The 20962-nt window shown below is 36.4% G+C and overlaps 3 protein-coding genes across 5 annotated transcripts in view; 2 read left to right on the forward strand and 1 right to left on the reverse strand.

Moving 5' to 3' along the window:
* LOC117319269 (uncharacterized protein C2orf16-like) overlaps positions 1-11128 on the forward strand; it is a 45061-nt gene extending 33933 nt beyond the window's left edge. The window contains exons 3-6 of one of the 3 annotated variants that reach the window (XM_033874103.1): positions 1447-3727; positions 5065-5231; positions 5624-5685; positions 8216-11128. In XM_033874103.1, the coding sequence (XP_033729994.1) occupies positions 2744-3727; positions 5065-5076 (996 nt within the window). In that variant the 5' untranslated portion in view covers positions 1447-2743 and the 3' untranslated portion in view covers positions 5077-5231; positions 5624-5685; positions 8216-11128. Of the gene's footprint in view, positions 1-957; positions 3728-4127; positions 4788-5064; positions 5232-5623; positions 5686-8215 lie in introns of those variants that run through there. The other 2 variants (XM_033874104.1, XR_004530642.1) reach the window with 2 other exon arrangements.
* Positions 11129-13506: 2378 nt separating this feature from the next.
* LOC117319267 (glutamic acid-rich protein-like) lies at positions 13507-18898 on the reverse strand. Its single transcript, XM_033874100.1, has 4 exons — positions 18726-18898; positions 17883-17985; positions 17108-17776; positions 13507-14381 (listed from the first exon to the last, which is right to left on the reverse strand). The coding sequence occupies exons 1-4, from the start codon at positions 18881-18883 to the stop codon at positions 14328-14330; spliced, it is 984 nt and encodes a 327-aa protein (XP_033729991.1). The 5' UTR covers positions 18884-18898; the 3' UTR covers positions 13507-14327.
* A 590-nt stretch (positions 18899-19488) lies between these two features.
* Positions 19489-20924, forward strand: LOC117319268 (the record flags this gene model as incomplete). Its single annotated transcript, XM_033874102.1, is given in 1 exon segment — positions 19489-20924. A coding segment is annotated over 1 exon segment (1436 nt), but the record flags the coding sequence as incomplete, so codon positions are not given.
* Between the last annotated feature and the right edge of the window lie 38 nt (positions 20925-20962).

The following is a 20962-nucleotide window of genomic DNA, read 5'->3' on the forward strand; positions in this document are numbered from 1 at the left end:
GGATCATCATCTTTGTCGATTTGTTCAAATACTCATCATCTTATTCTATTTCATCGAAATCATCACTCAATCACCATACTCATAATCATCAGTTAAATTTTTATCATGTTAAACTGTTCACAGTATAATCATCATCATCATCAGCAGCAGCATCATCATCATCATGATCTTTGTCTCTGTACCCAAATCATAATCATCTTTTACTATTTCATTGAAATCATCATTTTCATCATCACAACTCTTTTTATCTTTATTGATTCATCATCATTATGACCGCAATTTTATGCCATCATCATCATCAACATCATCACTCTTTTATCTTTCATTGAATCATCATCATCATCATCTTTGTCTCTGATCCAAATCATCATCATCTATTACTATTTCATCAAAATCATCACTCAACATCATTACCATACTCAGAATCATCAGTTTAATTCTGATGATCTTAAAATGTTCAAAAAATTCACAATGTAAAGAAATTTCATAATCATCATTTTCATCATCATCATCATCATCATCATCATTTTCATCATCACAATTCCTTTATCTTTAATGGATTCATCATCATCATCATATCATCATCATCTTCTTTGTCTCTGATCGAAATCATCATCATCTTTTACTATTTCATCATCATCATCATCATCATCATCATCTTTTACTATTTCATCATCATCATCATCATCATCATCATTTACTATTTCATCATCACATCATCATCATCATCATCATCATCATCATTTTCTCTGATCCAAATCATCATTATCTTTTACTATTTCATCAAAATCATCACTCAACATCCTTACCATACTCAGAATCATCAGTTTAATTCTGATGATCTTAAAATGTTCAAAAAATTCACAATGTAAAGAAATTTCATAATCATCATTTTCATCATCATCATCCTCATTTTCATTTTCATCATCACAACTCCTTTATCTTTAATGGATTCATCATCATCATCATCATCATCTTCTTCTTCTTCTTTGTCTCTGATCGAAATCATCATCATCATCATCTTTTACTATTTCATCAAAATCATCATCATCATCATCATCATCATCTCTGATCCAAATCATCATCATCTTTCACTATTTCAGCATTCAACATCATTACCATACACTGAATCATCAGTTTAATTCTGATCATCATCTTAACTTGTTCACAAAAGTCACCATCTCAAGAAATTTCATCATCATCATCATCATCATCATCATCTTTGTCTGTGTTGTGTAATCCCAATCATCATCTTATTCTTTTTCATCAAAATCATCATCTTTGTTTCTGATCGAAATCATCATCATCTTTTACTATTTCATTGAAATTATCACTTGACATCATCATCATGACTACCATCTTATGCCATCATCATAATGACAGTTATCATCATCATCTTGAACAATTTTATCACTGTTTTTATTAATATTTTTCTTTAATTTACAGGAATCCAACAACAAATCCAACTTCAGAAGATTGATAAGCACATATTGTCTAAACGATGGGACCTTACACTACAAACATAAAAAGCATGGACCAGTTAGAGTTGTAAAGCCGGACGAGGTTCAGATCATACTTCGAGCATGTCACAGCGATCCTTTGTCAGAACATCAAGTGATTAATAGAACTTGGGAGAAGGTCAAGAGCAGATACCACTGGCCCGCTATGATGAAAGTTGTGGAATTGTATATTGCCCATTGTGACGAATGTCAACGACAAAATCATCTGGCGAAGATCCCATCAACTTTGAATCCTATCCCAGTTAAGAACCAAGCATTCCATATGTTAGGAATGGATTTGGTTGGACCTCTAAGAACGACACAAAATGGAAACAAATACATAGTTGTGCTGACTGACTATCTGACCAAGTGGCCCGGGGTTAAAGGCCATACCATCCAAGGATGCATCACATATTTGCCAATTTATCATAGAAACCATATGCAGGCACGGAACTCCAGCAACAATCCTAACTGACAACGGCAGAGAGTTCTGCAATGCAATGAATGACAAGCTGTGCAAGTCCTTAGGAATATCCCATAGATTGACAACACCCTATCACCCCCAAACCAATGGTCTCACTGAACGGTACAACCAGACTCTTTGCAATGCATTAGCAAAGTATGTAGGGGAGTCACAAGATGATTGGGACCTTTTTATCAACCAGATTGCCTTTGCAACAAGAACCTGCCAGCAAAAATCAACAAAGGCCACTCCATTCTTTCTTACATATGGTCGGGAAGCTGTTCTCCCTGTGGAGTTGGACATACCAACAACCGTAGATGATCGTGATATCACTGACAATGATGACTTCCAGGAACTACTAAATGATAGAGCTACATCGTTTGCCACACTCCTGAGAAGTCAACAAGATGCGGTAAAAGAAATTGGCAAGGCTCAGATCACACAGAAGAAATATTATGATGCAAAGCATTCCAATCAAGACTTAAGTGTTGGAGATCAAGTGCTTGTCAAGAACAGTCGACGCATCAACAGAAAAGGAGACAAAATCATGAGCAAGTGGGTAGGACCTTATACAATCTCTGAATGTGTGGGGAAAGGCGTGTACAAGTTGAAAGAGAGGAAGAAGAAAATGAACAGAAAGTCCCTCAAGAAGTACAATGCACCAACAACATTACCATCTACACAAGCTTCAAGCAATTCCAATCAACCACCATCCATTCCCAGACAGAAACAGAGATTACCAGAGAGACAGTCAAAGTGATTGCAAAACAGGCAGGAACAGATGGTGCCAAACAGACAGACACACAGAATACCTAGTAGACAGACACGCAGAATACCTAGTAGACAGACACGCAGAATACCTAGTAGACAGACACGCAGAATACCAAGTAGACAGACACACAGAATACCACGTAGACAGACACACAGAATACCAAGTAGACAGACACACAGAATACCAACTAAAGAGACAGGCAGAATACCAACTAAAGAAACACGCAGAATACCAAGTAGACAGACACACAGAATACCAAGTAGACAGACACACAGAATACCAAGTAGACAGACACGCAGAATACCTAGTAGACAGACACGCAGAATACCAAGTAGACAGACACACAGAATACCAAGTAGACAGACACACAGAATACCAAGTAGACAGACACACAGAATACCAACTAAAGAGACACGCAGAATACCAACTAAAGAAACACGCAGAATACCAACTAGCCATTCATCCACATCAAAAGAGAGCCAGCCTCTAAGCCAGCCAAGAAGGTCAGTGCCAAACCAGCCATCCAGCCAGCCGTCAACAATTACAGACTATTTCAATGACATTGATGACAAGAAGAAGAAACTTTTGATTGAGAGGTGTGTGGAAATGAACATTCCAATACCTAGAAACCAAAATAGCCAGGTGTACCTTTCCAGAGATTCCCCAACACTATCCTTCATACGGGAGTGCCAACTGAAATATGAAGATGTAGAATGTTCCAAACTATACACAATTTGGTATATGAGTTCAAGGACAGAAACCCAAGTAGTGAAAAGTGAGTACACCTTGCAGCTGGCAGCTTCAGTATTGACGTGGTCTTTCCATGAGAGGACTGACATAGCAACAGTTTTGGAAACAATTGAGCCAATTCCTTTCAGCAAAACAGCACCTCTGCCAACAACGATACCAAGCTACAACGTTCATGTGGGAAATGTCAGCTTGTCACCAAACGACCTCAGGACTCTACGTCCCATGGCATGGCTAAATGACCAGGTAAATATTTTTCTTGAATCTCACAAATAAATATAACCTATTTATTCTTAAGTAGTTTCTTACAGTCTCTGACTTAACCTACAGCAGGTGCTAAAAGTAAGCAATATCAAGCAATCACACATAATGAAATTCAAAGTGTAAGCAGATATTATAGTACTTTGTCTTTATGTGTATTGGTCAAATTTACTAAATAGTGATGGTGTGAATTATTTTTTCAGTATGACTTGATATATTTAGTACATTGGAAAATATCACTTTTATAGAATGAATAATTTTTGATATTTCACTGGTAAAAATGTAATAAACTGTTTATATTACTTCTTTGACCCATATATATAATTAAAAAACATTGTTTTAAAGTAGACTTTAAAAACGTCTTCACTTTATGCATCATAATTTAACTTATATACTAGTATTTCAAGTTATTATGTATGATTTACCCCAAAACTTACATAAAATCTTCTGCCATATTGATTTAAAATACATAATTGTGCACATCATTTGTTTCTTTTAAAGTACAGAAAATGCAGATGTTAGACATTTAGATAGCATTGAACTTTCTTTTGTAAAAGTTTAAGAATCAATTAATATATATAATCAGAGATGTATACATAACTTAATTTTCATTTGTATATACACTGTATATATAGTTATACAGATTTCTGATATCATATATCCTTGTTTATTTAAATCAGAAAAATATATAGTATATCATGTTAAAATGTACAAATATAGATAGATTAATTGATACTAAATCATTAACACTATAAACTTTCTTTAGCCATATACATGCATGTATATACCTGGTAATATTGTATAGGCCTGAAGGCCACACCTGAGTGCTGGTCACCTATAGCAACTAGTCATGTTCTCACCTTTGCAGCTGATTATAATTAGCCCCCTGGCCCTATCCTCAGGTGTGACTGACAACCTGTTTATTTCTTGCAGGACTGACATGCAAGAATTATGTATAAAAGCTTAGATGATTTAATAATGCTGTCAAGTTTGCTTTTATGTAAATTGTTTCATCACAATGTAGGGGGGATCAATATTTTATGGGGTAGGTCATTATTTTATGCATAAAATACTGACCCGGGTCGGTATTTTATGAGGGGTCAATATTTTATATGACACCGGGACTGACAAAGTACTTCGAGTTAAGCAGGGTATTCAAGTTCTCCGAGTTTGATTTAAAGAAGTTCCACTGTAAATTAAACTGATAAAAACAGGACAGGAAATGTCTGACCTAGAGGTACCTCCATGTTAGCATTCCTACAGAATACTAATCTCTTGTTAGCATCAAATGATTCTAAACATTCCATTGTTTTATGTAACAGTTTCAGCGGTGAACTCAGCAGCAGCAGCACCATCAAGGTATTTGGCCGTAACTTTGGGCGGTCATTGATGGCAGACTACTCTGACCATTACCTCTCCGACTTTGTTTTACATATGGCACACCTGAAAACAGCTTTCATGAAAAACTACGTAGTGATTCGCCGTTCAGGTTTGTGTTATTGTTTAAAATGAAACATAAATGTATCTACTGTTAAATGATACTTGTGGCTTGGTGCAGTTTCTCAAATTGTTGAAGTTTATTGACTGCAGAACAAGTGGATGTTTGTTCAATAGATACAATATATATAAATTGTTAAACTGTTGTCCTGATTTATGTACAGCTTATTGATAAGTGTTTTAAAAATTCTATAATTAGGATTAAAGAGGCTGGGCGGGTTAAGATTTTATGGAACTGACCAGATTTATTAGAAAAATAACCTCACAATAAATTCATATACAATTGCAGAAAGATTTAGTTTTTGGTGAAACTGGGTCCAAGATACCTTGGAGAAAATGAAAAATGCAATTAAATTTTATCATATGTGTTTATTTCATTTTCAGCATTCTGTGTTGGACGAACCTGCTGGTGAAGCAGTTAGTATTATAGCTGATACTGATCAATGGTGAGTATTAAAGTTCAACATCTGAGATAATTATGGTCTTTATCTGAGATCAAGGTCAGATTAGATATTGTTATCCAATCATTCAACTTTAATTCCTGTGTGTGTAACTTTTTACTTGTAGAACAGCTGGGAAGATCTTTACTTCATTAGCTATCCTTCCTTTCCAGGTGTGTCAATGTATATGTTTATATCAATCTATATTGATATAAACGACTTCTTCTCTGAAACCAAGCAATGGATATTGCTCCTATTTGCCTGGTGGCATCATTATGGTGAGGGGATTCAAAATTGTACAAAAGGTGAGGCTGACCCCACGGGGGCCTGAGGGGCGGGGCCAAGAGGGGTTAATTTGGCTAAATTGATATGAACAATTTCTTCTTTGAAACCAAGCAATAGATATTGCTCATATTTGACTGTGTGCATCCCTTTGGGGGTCGGGATTCAAAATTGTACAAATGGTGGGGCCGACCTCCCTTGGGACTGAGAGGCGGGGCCAAAAGGGGTCATTTTGGCAGAATTGATATAAACAACTTTTTAGCCCACCATCATCAGATGGTGGGCTATTCAAATCGCCCTGCGTCCGTGGTCCGTCCGTCCGTCCGTCCGTCCGTCCCTCCGTCCGTCCGTAAACAATTCTTGTTATCGCTAATCCTCAGAAAGTACTGAAGGGATCTTTCTCAAATTTCATATGTGGGTTTCTCTTGGTGCCTAGTTATGCATATTACATTTTGAGACCAATCGGAAAACAACATGGCCGACAGGCAGCCATCTTGGATTTTGACAATTGAAGTTTGTTATCGCTATTTCTGAGAAAGTACTGAAGGGATCTTTCTCAAATTTCATATGTAGGTTTCCCTTGGTGCCTAGTTATGCATATTGCATTTTGAGACCAATCGGAAAACAACATGGCCGACAGGCAGCCATCTTGGATTTTGATAATTGAAGTTTGTTATCGCTATTTCTGAGAAAGTACAGAAGGGATCTTTCTCAAATTTCATATGTAGACTCCCCTTGGTGCCTAGTTATGCATATTGCATTTTGAGACCAATCGGAAAACAACATGGCCGACAGGCAGCCATCTTGGATTTTGATAATTGAAGTTTGTTATCGCTATTTCTGAGAAATTACTGAATGGATCTTTCTCAAATTTCATATGTAGGTTTCCCTTGGTGCCTAGTTATGCATATTGCATATTGAGACCAATCGGAAAACAACATGGCCGACAGGCAGCCATCTTGGATTTTGACAATTGAAGTTTGTTATCGCTATTTCTGAGAAAGTACTGAAGGGATCTTTCTCAAATTTCATATGAAGGTTCCCCTTTGTGCCTAGTTATGCATATTGCATTTTGAGACCTATCGGAAAACAACATGGCCAACAGGCAGCCATCTTGGATTTTGACAATTGAAGTTTGTTATCGCTATTTCTCAGAAAGTACTGAAGGGATCTTTCTCAAACATTTTTGCAAGTTCTCCTTGGTCTGTAGTTCTGCATATTGCATCTAATTCTTGGGACCAATAGGAAAACAACATGGCCGACAGGCAGCCATCTTTGATTTTGACAATTGAAGTTTGTTATCGCTATTTATCAGAAATTGCTGAAGGGATCTTTGTGAAATTTCATTTGTAGGTTGCCCTCTGTGCCTAGTTATGCATATTGGATTTTGAGACCAGTCAGAAAACAACCTGCCCGACAGGCAGCCATCTTGTATTTTGACAATTGAAGTTTGTTATCGCTATTTTACAGAAGGTAATGAAGGGATCTTTCTCAAATTTCATATGTAGGTTCCCCTTGGTCCCTGGTGTTGCATTTTGGGACCAATCCGAAAACAACAGACAGCCATTATCGCTAAATCTTAAATTTTATATATAGGTTCCCCTTGTTTGAAAAGTACTAGAGGGCTGTTTCTGAATTTACACAGATTAGTAAGACTTAGAGGAAGGGAAAAGTAGAGAAAAGATCAATCTGACATGGAACCTATAAAGATCATTCAATGGTGGGCGCCAAGATCCCTCTGGGATCTCTTGTTTCTGAAACTAACCAATGGATATCTCTAACATTTGACTGGTAGCATTCCCTTAGGTTAAGGATTCAAAATTGATAAATGACAGGGCTAACCCCCAGGGGGCTGAGGGCCAGGGCCAAAAGGGGTCATTTTGGTTAAATTGGTATAAACAACTTCTTCTCTGAAACTAAGCAATGGATATCACTCACATTTGTATGGTAGCATGGTCATGGGGTGGGGATTCAAAATTGTACAAATTTTTAGAGTTGACCCCACCAGGGGGTTGAGGGTTGGGGCCAAAAGGGTCAATTTTGCTAAATTGATATGAACAACTTCTTCTCTGAAACAGCTCATATTTGACTGGGAGCATCATTTTGGGTAAGGATTCAAAATTTTAATCCAGGTGAGTGATACAGGCCCTCTGGGCCTCTTGTTTTGTTTATGAAAATTTAAAAGAATTGAAATTAATAGTTAGAGTTTAAAATTCATTTTACATTTTACATTTTATTTTATTTTATGCTCCAGATTTGAGCCAGATGATCTTCCGTTATTGGTAGCTATAGTAGGACCACACTCTCCTCATCTGTCATTGGGAGTAATCTAGATCTAAGTGAGGGCTCAGAAAGATGTCAACACTCTCAGTTAAATGGACTGTCTGCTGAAGATCTTGTCAACTTTCTGTAATCAAGGTAGAACACTGCCAAAAGGAGACTTATCAACAGAGAAATTCTAGGTCTCTACAAATCTAGTTTTTTTTTCTGGGAGACATATTTATGAATTAAAAATATGTAATGATAACATTAAAATTGATCATTTGTTGGATAAATTTAGGAATACATTTAATAGAAAATGTCATCATATTTAAGAAGTAGAATTTCATATCAAACTTACTATTGCATTTAGATACACAGAGGTTCTTATTCAACTCGTAAAAAATTACCTTGTGGCTTCAAAATGATGTTTTGGAAAGTTAAGATAATAATGTTTCATCTAGTTGCTTTTTTGCCATGTGTATATCAACTTTCTTTGACCGAATAACTTTATCCGAGATATAAATCAGCTTCTATAGTAGTTTTCCTTATAATTGTATGTACACTTACCATATTTGTTAGCCAACCATCAAGAGATTGTTGGCTGTTCAAATCGCCCTTCATCTTGGGCCTGTGGTCCGTCATCTATCTATAAGCAAACCTTGTTATCATTATTTCTAGTAGAGAAATAGAAAGAGCTTTCTCAAATTTCAAATGTTGGTTCCTGTGGTCTGTAGTTGTGAGTGATCAATTTTAATACTAATCAGAAAACAATTAATGGCTGACGGTTGGCCAATTTGAGTTTTTGCCAATTTTCAGACAGATCTTCATGGATCTTTCTCAAATTTCATATGTTGGTTCCCCTTGGGTTTTAGGGTTGTGCATATCAAATGAAAGAAGTAAGGGAAAGCATTGGCCGTTTTTAAGTTTGACTTTTGAAGTTTCTGTTTGTGAGAAAGCTCTATGTGAATCTTTCTAAAATTTCATGTTTAAGAGAAATGTAGAGACATGAATCTTGCATAAGGGGTCACGGTGGTAGAGTGGTTAAAGTGTCCCAAAACTTTATCCTTAGCGCTCAACCTCTGGGTTAGAATTTAGTTTAAACAGTTTTTATACTGAAGTCCTAAATGAATTGTATATCTATCATTAAAAAAAATATGGACATATATATAATCAAATTGAAATATGTAAGCTATAGAATGCATTTTGGACTTGTAACATTTGTATGATCCAGGCTTATCAATAATTTAAAGTTATGCTTGCCTCAGTCTTGCATTTTGATGTTAATTTAACTAAGATTGAAATTATGATGAACAGTTTGGCAATGTAGTCGGTTGATCCAGTATGGTGACATCTGACTACTACTTTACATATGAGGTGCCTGATTTCAAGGAGTTTGGATCGTGAATGTTCATTTCAAAATGTAACAGCATATAGTATTCCATGATACATATATATCAAACAAAAATTAATGCATACAAAATAGTGGAGAACACAGCCAAATTAATTCTGATAATAATAAAACTATGTTGAATGAAAATTAGTGTTCATAATGAGAATATCCCTATGTGCCAAAACTATGTTGAACACATGTTTAGATCACCCCAAAAACAATTACTTCCCATAAGGAGGAAGATATGGGAGCGTCCACCTAAAATGACATGGACTTGAAACTGAGCACATCCCTGAAATGCCTTGCTTTTAATACATTGGAGTTGGATTCCCAACAGATATAGTAGAGTCACTTTTTTATAAAAAAAAATCTTCAGATACTTATGTACAGTCAAACCTCATCATTCAGTTTCTATGGTTAAATGATTTAAAATATACACAGTTATCTCTAATAGTTGGCATATCTCATGGCCAAATTAACTTTGAGATAACTAAGTTTGACTGTACATTTATGACCTGATGATTTCCGCAGTAGTGTTTTAGAGCTCAAATTTGACTTCAGTAATATATTTCGTATTGAGAACTGTGTTATGTTTGATATAATGACATCATATTTTTATATTTCTGTATAATTAAATGACATATCCGGTGTAGTAAACAGTGCTGCATGTCCATTAGGAATGATTATCTCTAGTGTAATGACTCAAATCATATTAGAATAGCCGGACAGTGTAACTAGGCAGCTATTTGCTAATTACACGGACATTACTACACCAGTTAATTTAAGCGTTATATGTTATTGTGATTCTTAATGTAAACTAAGAAAACTTTTCTTCATGCAGCATTTTATTCCTTTGATTCCTCAGGGAATTTCCTACCCATCTATATTATATTATACTGGACAGTAACTCCCTACCCATATATATTATATTATACTGGACAGTAATTCCCTACCCATATATATTTTATTATACTGGACAGTAACTCCCTACCCATATATATTATATTATACTGGACAGTAACTCCCTACCCATATATATTATATTATACTGGACAGTAATTCCCTACCCATATATATTATATTATACAGGACAGTAATTCCCTACCCATATATATTATATTATACTGGACAGTAACTCCCTACCCATATATATTATATTATACTGGACAGTAACTCCCTACCCATATATATTATATTAAACTGTAGATTTAGAATTTTTGCCATGTCCCTGTGGATATATTTATGTTTTACAAAAGGTATGCTCAGCTCTTGTTTTATAATGTTACCACAGTGACTGCATGATGTGTTCTGTTTTTGTGAATCATGCATATGTGATTGCCATATACGCGAGTGTGAAAGTGTTTATGTATCTACACATATCTTACTTGGTTAATAGTGTGTAATATATTACCATATGTATTGATGCTCCTGTAAATATTCTTCCTGTACCATTTAGTTTGACATTTCATGATTCTTGTGTAATTTATAATAAAAAGTATAATTTCATTTCCTGTTGTACTTCTTGAATTTTGATTTTTAGCAGATTGCACGTGATCCTGAATTTAAGCCCCTGGCATGACTACTGTCGTCTAATCATCAACGTTGTCTAAATATCGAACATTATGTACCACACAAAAGTAAATGTACAGATAGAGTTTCTATTTCACAACAAAAAACCGCAAGTTATTTCTCATCGGATGTTTGCTCATAATTGTTTTTCAAGTCGAAAGATCACAGATCAGTTGTTGATATCTTAATTACAGAAAATGACAAAACAGTCCCTGGACAATGAACAGATCAGATTGATAAATATCAGTAATATTTCACATTGTTTATACTTACAATCGGGGTTATATTGCCACTCGTTATACCGCCAAACTTGATTATCGCCATGAATTCATTCAGAACGGATTTCCTACCACGCTAATGCACCCGTTTTATCGCCAAACTCGCATACTGCCATCCGCCATCCCATTTCCAGAACAATCGGTAAAAATAATATCATATTGACCTCATTAACATCGCCAAATTGAGTCCAGAAGGATATGTGTTTATATGTTATTGTTACGTGACTGACTGATAATAAGCTGTACACATGTACACCATGAGCGTGTGTACACACATGAAATCAATGAACCATGGCTAGTGCTTTGTGGTATTTCTTTTGGTAAGTTTGGTAAGTTATGATGAATAAAGCTCACTTTTGTGATATCGCTTCACGCTTTGTTAAAATATCATGGAGCTCTGTTACTCCAGAGACAACAGTAAGATGTCGATACACAGAGCTATCGTGCCACTTGATGACGCAACGTTAACAGTAACCGGAAACCCCAGACAAAGATCTAAAAACATTAATCGAGGAGTTAATGATGAAAGGTCAAATTTCTGGACACAAGCATTCTACAGCTGAATCAGAAATTCATAAATGTTTATCTCTTCAACAGTTTCACTGATCAGAAGTAAAATATATTTGTTTTGTTTGTTGGGTTGATCACTGTTTAATATTAAATTTCCAAGGTCACTTTGAGGCTGGGTCTCCTTGTAGTATTTGATGACAAAGTAATGAACAACATACAGAAGGCCTGTTGCACGCCATCCAGAGCAATCAGGGTAAAGTGTCTTGTCAAAGGACACAACCACAAACACACAGACCAGTCCGTCTCTCAGCTCCCTAGAAACACAGCCAGTCAGACTCAAAGCATGCACCTCAGATCTTCACCTGAGGTTACGTAGGTCGATGCTGTAAAACATTGATAAGGAAACAGAAATCCTGAAAGTGTCTTAACAGTATCAGGTGATTAAGGTAAGAATTAACACCAACAGCCTCATTATATACTCATATACTGTACCCACCCAGGTTATTACGAGCCAAGTTTACCACTCTACTCCACCTGTTAGTGGTTAGTACACCAGATTAGTGTTGGGAATCGGTTGATTTGTTGTGATCGATCATCACTTGTGTGTAACCAATCGATGATCGATTAAAATCGATTAATTTCAAATGTATTTTTTGTATTTATGTCTCAATATTTTGTGAAATGCTTTCAACAACAATTTCAGTAACTAATAAACGGTTATACCTATGTATACTATTTTTATACCTACATGTATACTATCTTCCTGTGTGTTTATTTGTTTATTACACAGATAAAAATGAACCAAAATTGGTTTTTTTTAATAACTTTATTCAACACGTAAAAAAACAACAAAATGATTGCTTATTGGAGTATTTAGCTAATTGAATTTTTTTGCACGGGCCGTAAAATGCTTTAATCCATCCGTTATCGAAAGTCTAATATACTTTGAAAACAAAAGTAGAACTGTGACTTACCATTGAAGGAATACGACTTTCTGCACATTTTACAAATAGTTTTCGTCGTATTTATCAGTACTCAACATATCTAGACCACTGCTTCTTGTTTTCATTAAAAAACAAAATGTTTCCATAAAACAGACCATGTGCGTTTACCGGGAAGAAAGATCCTATACGTTAACGTTGCTTACAAAGCTAGTCGCTTATATTCTCACAAACAAAATCTTAGCCATCAGTATGTTGCATTCCCCCTAGTATTACTACACTGTACCAGCTATTGCGACGCTTGATTTTGTATGATACAAGCATAACGATTTCCCGCAAGCGACTGTGTTGTAGACATTGTCAAGCTGAATTTGCATACCGGTATGTTTATCTGAAATCCGGCTAATATATTTTCATAAAACCTGATGTAGGGCACTTCCGACGAAACTCGATTGCAGATTTCTTTAATACTCGATTAATTGATCAAACGTCTCAAACAAGTGATACTCGACGAAGTCGATTAATCGGAACACCACTACACCAGATTCAATAAATTTAGACATTTCTATTTCCTCAATTAAAAACAAATCACCGATTTAGTCTTCTGTATCTGTATTCAGAATAACAGTAAACAAAATTTCAATACAAAATGTACATGTATAGAATTAGCTTATAAAATTCATAAATAATCATAATCATTGTACACTGCAGTTATGACGTAATGACATGTCACAAATATTCAGAAGGAACCATATTCTTTCCATAGCACAATCGGTCTCAACATCCTGTGTTTTGTCTATATATATAACACTGAACAATCGGTCTCAACATCCTGTGTTCTGTCTATAACACTGTACAATAGGTCTCAACATCCTGTGTTCTATCTATAACACTGTACAATCGGTTTCAACATCCTGTGTTCTGTCTATAACACTGTACAATCGGTTTCAACATCCTGTGTTTCGTCTATAACACTGCACAATCGGTCTCAACATCCTGTGTTCTGTCTATAACACTACAATTGGTCCCAACATCCTGTGTTCTGTCTATAACACTGTACAATCGGTCTCAACATCCTGTGTTCTGTCTATAACACTACAATCGGTCTCGACATCCTGTGTTCTGTCTATAACACTGTACAATCGGTTTCAACATCCTGTGTTCTATCTATAACACTACAATCGGTCTCGACATCCTGTGTTCTGTCTATAACACTACAATCGGTCTCGACATCCTGTGTTCTGTCTATAACACTGTACAATCGGTTTCAACATCCTGTGTTCTGTCTATAACACTACAATCGGTCTCAACATCTTGCGTTCTGTCTATAACACTGTACAATCGGTCTCGACATCTTGCGTTCTGTCTATAACACTGTACAATCGGTCTCGACATAACCTCTGCTGATCATCTGTTCTATACGATGTCCAATAGTCTTGTTTCCATAAGGGACTCCCATTGCAAACACACCTGAAAATAAATAATAAAACATCAACATTTTGCAAAAATATTCACCTCAAAAATAAACAATACTCACATGAAAGCTCCTGACATGGTACTATTTTTAAGCAGACATTTTCTACCAGAATGACATTTTTACCTATTGTACTCCAGATATTGTAACATGAGGCCCTTTAAACTAGTTGCACACGCCAAACAACAACCGTAACATGGGGTCCTAATAGCCACTACAACATCCCTAACATGGGGTCCTAATAGCCACTACAACATCCCTAACATGGCGCCCTAATAGCCACTACAACAACCCTAACATGGGGTCCTAATATATAGTCACTACAACAACCCTAACATGGGGTCCTAATAGTCACTACAACAACCCTAATATGGGGTCCTAATTACCACTACAACAAACCTAATACATGGGGTCCTATTAGCTACTACAACAACCCTAACATGGGGTCCTAATAGCCACTACAACATCCCTAACATGGGGTCCTAATAGTCACTACAACAACCCTAACATGGGGTCCTAATAGTCACTACAACATCCCTAACATGGGGTCCTAATAGTCACTACAACATCCCTAACATGGGGTCCTAATAGCCACTACAACATCCCTAACATGGGGTCCTAATAGCTACTACAACAACCCTAACATGGGGTCCTAATAGCTACTACAACAACCCTAACATGGGGTCCTAATAGCCACTACAACAACCCTAACATGGGGTCCTATTAGCTACTACAACAACCCGAACATGGGGTCCTAATTACCACCACAAAACAACCCTGACATCAGGTCCTAATTACCACCACAACAACCATAACACATGAGGTCCTAATAGTCACTACAACAACCCTAACATGGGGTCCTAATTACAACCACAACAACCCTAACATGGGGTCCTAATAGCCACTACAACAACCCTAACATGGGGTCCTAATAGCCATTACAACAACCCTAACATGGAGTCCTAATAGCCACTACAACAACCTAACATGGGGTCCTAATAGCCATTACAACAACCCTAACATGGGGTCCTAATAGCCACTACAACATCTCTAACATGGGGTCCTAATAGTCACTACAACAACCCTAACATAGGGTCCTAATAGTCACTACAACAACCAGAACACATGGGGTCCTAATAGTCACTACAACAACCCTAACATGGGGTCCTAATAGTCACTACAACAACCCTAACATGGGGTCCTTATAGTCACTACAACAACCCTAACATGGGGTCCTTATAGTCACTACAACCACCCTAACACATGGGGTCCTAATTACCACTACAACAACCCTAACATAGGGTCCTTATAGTCACTACAACAACCCTAACATGGGGTCCTAATTACCACTACAACAACCCTAACATGGGGTCCTTATAGTCACTACAACAACCCTAACATGGGGTTCTTATTACCACTACAACAACCCTAACATGGGGTCCTAATAGCCACTACAACAACCCTAACATGGGGTCCTAATAGTCACTATCAGGCCAGTATCAACGACAGGTGTGCTTGCTTCCCTTGAGAAGTTGGTATGAATGATGAACAGCAAATTTTTTATATTAAATAAAATAAAATTTTTAATTAAATATTTTATTTAATTAAATTCTTCAGACGTATGTTTTTGACTTGTTGTATGATGTTGATTACACATTACCTGGTAGATGTAATCATTGATAAATGTTGGTGTGACATAAACTATACAAAAATCTAACGGGAGCACTCACCAAATTGTAAATAAAATTTCTATAATTGAAAATGAAATATCTAAAGTATTGATAACATTTTTTATTACCTAGTTAATTTGGCATAAAGAAAACAATCATATTTGACCTCAAATACTCAGTAACCTCCATATCACACCAACAGGCACTGTTAATGACTATGTCTTTGTCTTAACCACAATGTACCAAGTAATGTTTGACAGGGTCAATGGTCCTGTCATGTCACCAGTATAATAGATTTATCTTTATGTCATGCAATCACAGCATTATCAAAACATCTTCAATAAATTACTGCCCAGGGGCATAAGTCATTACAATTCAAGGCCATATTTATTGAATTCAGTTAAAAACAAACGTGTGTGGTTGTTGGTGTTGTATACTGACATACATGTGTGGTTGTTGGTGTTGTATATTGACGTGCGTGATTGTTACTGTTGTATATTGACGTGTGTGGTTGTTGGTGTTGTATATTGACGTGCGTGATTGTTGGTGTTGTATATTGACGGGTGTGTAATTGTTGGTGTTGTATATTGACGTGTGTGGTTGTTGGTGTTGTATATTGAAATGTGTAATTGTTGGTGTTGTATACTGACGTGTGTGATTGTTGGTGTTGTATATTGATGTGTGTGGTTGTTGGTGTTGTATATTGAAGTGTGGGGTGGTTGGTGTTGTATATTGACGTGTGTGGTTGTTGGTGTTGTATATTGACGTGTGTGGTTGTTGGTGTTGTATATTGACGTGTGTGATTGTTGGTGTTGTATATTGACGTGTGTGGTTGTTGGTGTTGTATATTGACGTGTGTGGTTGTTGGTGTTGTATATTGACGTGTGTGGTTGTTGGTGTTGTATATTGACGTGTGTGGTTGTTGGTGTTGTATATTGACATGTGTGATTGTTGGAGTTGTATATTGACGTGTGTGGTTGTTGTATATTGACGTGTCTCTGTCTGGTATACACTGACACACCAATAGCCAGTTTAACTAACTGTTGCTGTACCTGAGACATGCCAGTGTTGACCTGCTCCTTCCCATGTTGATGAAGTTGTCCATTCTCATACACATGCACATTCTCACCGACAGGTTCTTTAATCAGCAGATGTCTATCAAATGTGTAGGAATTATCCGTCAGACTGTGGTATTCTTGTTTAACTTTCTCTAACAACCTTTTCTTGGCCTGCTCTAATGATTCCTGCTGTTCCTCCCCAGGTATATTATCATCTTCCATTCCATTCACAGATTCTTGTACAGCAGGTGTGTCCTCCTCAGAGGAGTTAAATACTTTATGATTATTTTTGGTTCCATAAATATCAATAACATTTCTGGCAGGTTTAGGATGAAATTGTTTTTGTAGTTTGTTATAACCAAAAGAGTTATTATTTTTGTTACTTGGTTCACTTGCTTCTGCTTCAGTAGTCTTTTTATTTTTTTGCCCTCCTCTCCTTCGTTTCTTAAGTCGATGACTTTCATGACTTTCTTCACATTTATCCAGTTTTCTTTTCTTTTTTAACTTCTTAGTTTTGAGTTCTCCTGCATTAACAAAATCGGGGGATACAACCCTTTCCTTCTTTTTCTTTTTCTTACTAACAGATTGACACAGTTGTAGTTTACTTTGCTTCTTTTTGTCCTTTTTCTTACTTTTGTCTGATGCCTTTGCTATCGGCTCAATTTCTTTTGTTTTTCTTCTTACTAACAGATTGACACAGATGTAGTTTACTTTGCTTCTTTTTGTCCTTTTTCTTACTTTTGTCTGATGCCTTTGCTATCGGCTCAATGTCTTTTGTTTTCTCAGTGTTATCAAATTTGTGAGGCACATTCCTTTTCTCCTTCACACATGTTAAACTAGAATCAGGTGGGATTTTATGATGGTCACACTCACTGCAAAAGAAAGATGTTCCAATAAGTACACATCCATATCTATATTTGAAGGATTTAAAATAAACTAGTAAATTGTCATTTTTTCATATTTCAATAGATCCTGCAGATCTGAATTAAATCTTCTTCTTCTACTACTTCTATTAACATACCACTGTCGGTGTCATTAAGACTATGCATGCACAGGATGCATGCACAGGGGCATGATAAGTTATCTGTAGTGATTGTGGATATTTTTTGTGCAATTATGATCTTAAGATTGAGGTTAAGATATAAGAGGCCGATGAGCCTTAAGGGTCAACTAAACAGCAAAACTACCCTGAAAATTAAATGTTTGGTGTGAATTATTACTATACACTTACACTATGATCATTTACAACATCACAGATCATACTATAAGATGATAACTTGTCACAAAAAAATCAACTCAAATTGTCTGTTTTCCTCAAAATGTTGTACTAAATACTCAAAATTGGTACAATTTGGCATGGAATAATTCCCATCTTTAATTTGCAGTTTTTCTCAGCCGTTCTACAATAAATTGTCCAAGCGATATCCATAGCACAATGTAGGAGCAATTGATTTGTTTACAAAACTGTCATAAATGTACATGTTGACCCATAAATGTCGATGGTAGTCCACTCAATGCCAAAATATGGCCGACTTCAGTTAGCATAATATGAAGTGATAACAAATTTGTTCTGCGCCGCAGATATGCAAACCGATACAGCATATCATTTTACCTGGTCATAGCTTCATTGTGGACAAAATAAACCGTAATCGGATGACTCAGATCATCAGAAACGCAATTTCTTTCCGTGCTGTCACTGTCGTCCTCTCCTTCCGAAAACTCCATCTGATGGCGGATGAATATAAACTGATATGCAAGTAAGAAAGTCATGCTTACAACATAAAACTGATATATTATAGTATATTTTATGAATGACATGAACAATTTCATTTAATTTATTACATCATTTCAGCATTTTATGATATGCTTCAAAATATATAATCATCAAATTAGTCCTATATTCTACGCGTAGGCTTATCTGGTTACTACCGGAAGTGTTGTTTGGTTACGTAGTTTTCGAGGTTTTTGCAGAAAACTTATTTCACATAATTATCTCTAAATACAACGTTACAGAGGTAGACTACACTTGTGCTGCTTGACCTGTACGAAGCTGTTGATTTCACCGATCTTAAGTTTCATTTGAGGCAGAGTCGATGTTTAGGTAAGTACTGACAGATACATTTTTGATGTTGACACATCGCATGTCGTATTTGTTTACCATGTTATTTCACTTTTTGTAAACATTTCAAATGGGTCATATGTATATTTACCACATGAGTATGATAAAACTATTGACACATCTTTTAAATATACGTTTTTTAAGTCTTTTAGTTCGTATAACGACACAAACAAAAAGTAAAGCAGCCCATAGGCAGTATACGTGGCACGCGTATAATAATCATCGAGGGAACTGAGTTTGTATTTACGATTTTATCATGGGTATCAACCGTAGACATCACAGACGTCGATACAATAGGTTTGGTCAAGCAGGAGGCAAACACACTGTCAATAAGAAAATAATCTACCAACACAAACATACATACGGTTCTAAATTAAATCACTTTGGTAAATTTAATGTAAAAGTTCATCAAAACACTGGCAACAGAACTAGGCTCATTCGCTCCATTTTACACAAGTACAGCATTAGCAAAAAACGTGCAGAATGTGTACATCGGTTGCTGTTCCAAAAACATCCTACATCTTTTTTCAACATCAAGAGAGTGTCTTCAGACAAGCCATTTGCTTTTAAGATAAACAGAGTTACTTCAAATTCATATGATGGCTATAGACTAATGAATCTGCAACTTTTACAGCAACACATAGATGCTATCACCATTCATGTTGCAAATTGTGATAAAGTGTGCAAGATAGTTGCAAATGACAAGAAAGTGTCCCCGGTGAAATTGACATCAGAAGTGAGAACACTTGGACTTGCCAGTGTCATTGAGGCCAAGTGTCAAGGATGCAATGAACGTTTCAGGTTGGATACAAGCCCCCAAATTCACAATGGTCAAACTTATCATCATGATGTAAACGTTAGAGCAGTCTGGGGAAGTATGGTAACTGGTGGCGGGGCAGCACACTTAAATGAATGTATGGCTACTCTAGAACAAGAAATAGGAGATCTGTGGTATTTATCCGTGAAAGATGATTTGTTGGCAGCTGGAGCTGAAGAGAGAAGACTAGCAATAGAGAAGGGAAATTATCACAATGGAATCCCATGCATTACAGTTATTTGTGATGGTGGCTGGAGCAAACGCTCCCATAAACATTCTTATAATGCCTTGGGTGGGGTTGCAGTAATCATCGGTGCAGAGACTGGGAAATTGCTGCATATAGGTGTCCGTAACAAACACTGTTACATTTGTTCACACTCTGAAGCCAACCACACTCAGCCCAGACCACATGAATGTTATAAGAATTGGTCAGAAAGTTCTCAAGCAATGGAATCAAGTATAATTGTAGAGGGTTTCCAACAGGCAGAAAAGACGCATGGCCTAAGATATACAACTGTGATAGCAGATGGTGACTCCTCTGTGTATGCCAAGATACAGGAACAAGTACCTATATGGGGAAAAGATGTGAAAAAGCTGGAGTGTGCTAACCATGTTTGCAAATGTTTAAGGAGCAGTCTTGAAAAGCTGGTTGATCAAAACCCCATGTACAAGGGAAAACAAAGACTTACTAAAGCATTGAGGGTAAGAATAACAACTGCTGTAAGATGTGCGATACGTGTGAGATCAAAGGAATCAAACCAAAAAAATGCTGCTAAGCAGTTAGACCACGACATTCGCAATTCAATATACCATATCTTAGGCAACCATGATAGATGTTCTGATTTTTGTAAGGCACGAGAAGTCAAGATTTCATCGAAATCGAAGAACGATAGCAATGGTGACCTCACCAGCG

This window comes from Pecten maximus, unplaced genomic scaffold (genome assembly GCF_902652985.1).
Source record: "Pecten maximus unplaced genomic scaffold, xPecMax1.1, whole genome shotgun sequence".
NCBI classification, from domain to species: domain Eukaryota; kingdom Metazoa; phylum Mollusca; class Bivalvia; order Pectinida; family Pectinidae; genus Pecten; species Pecten maximus.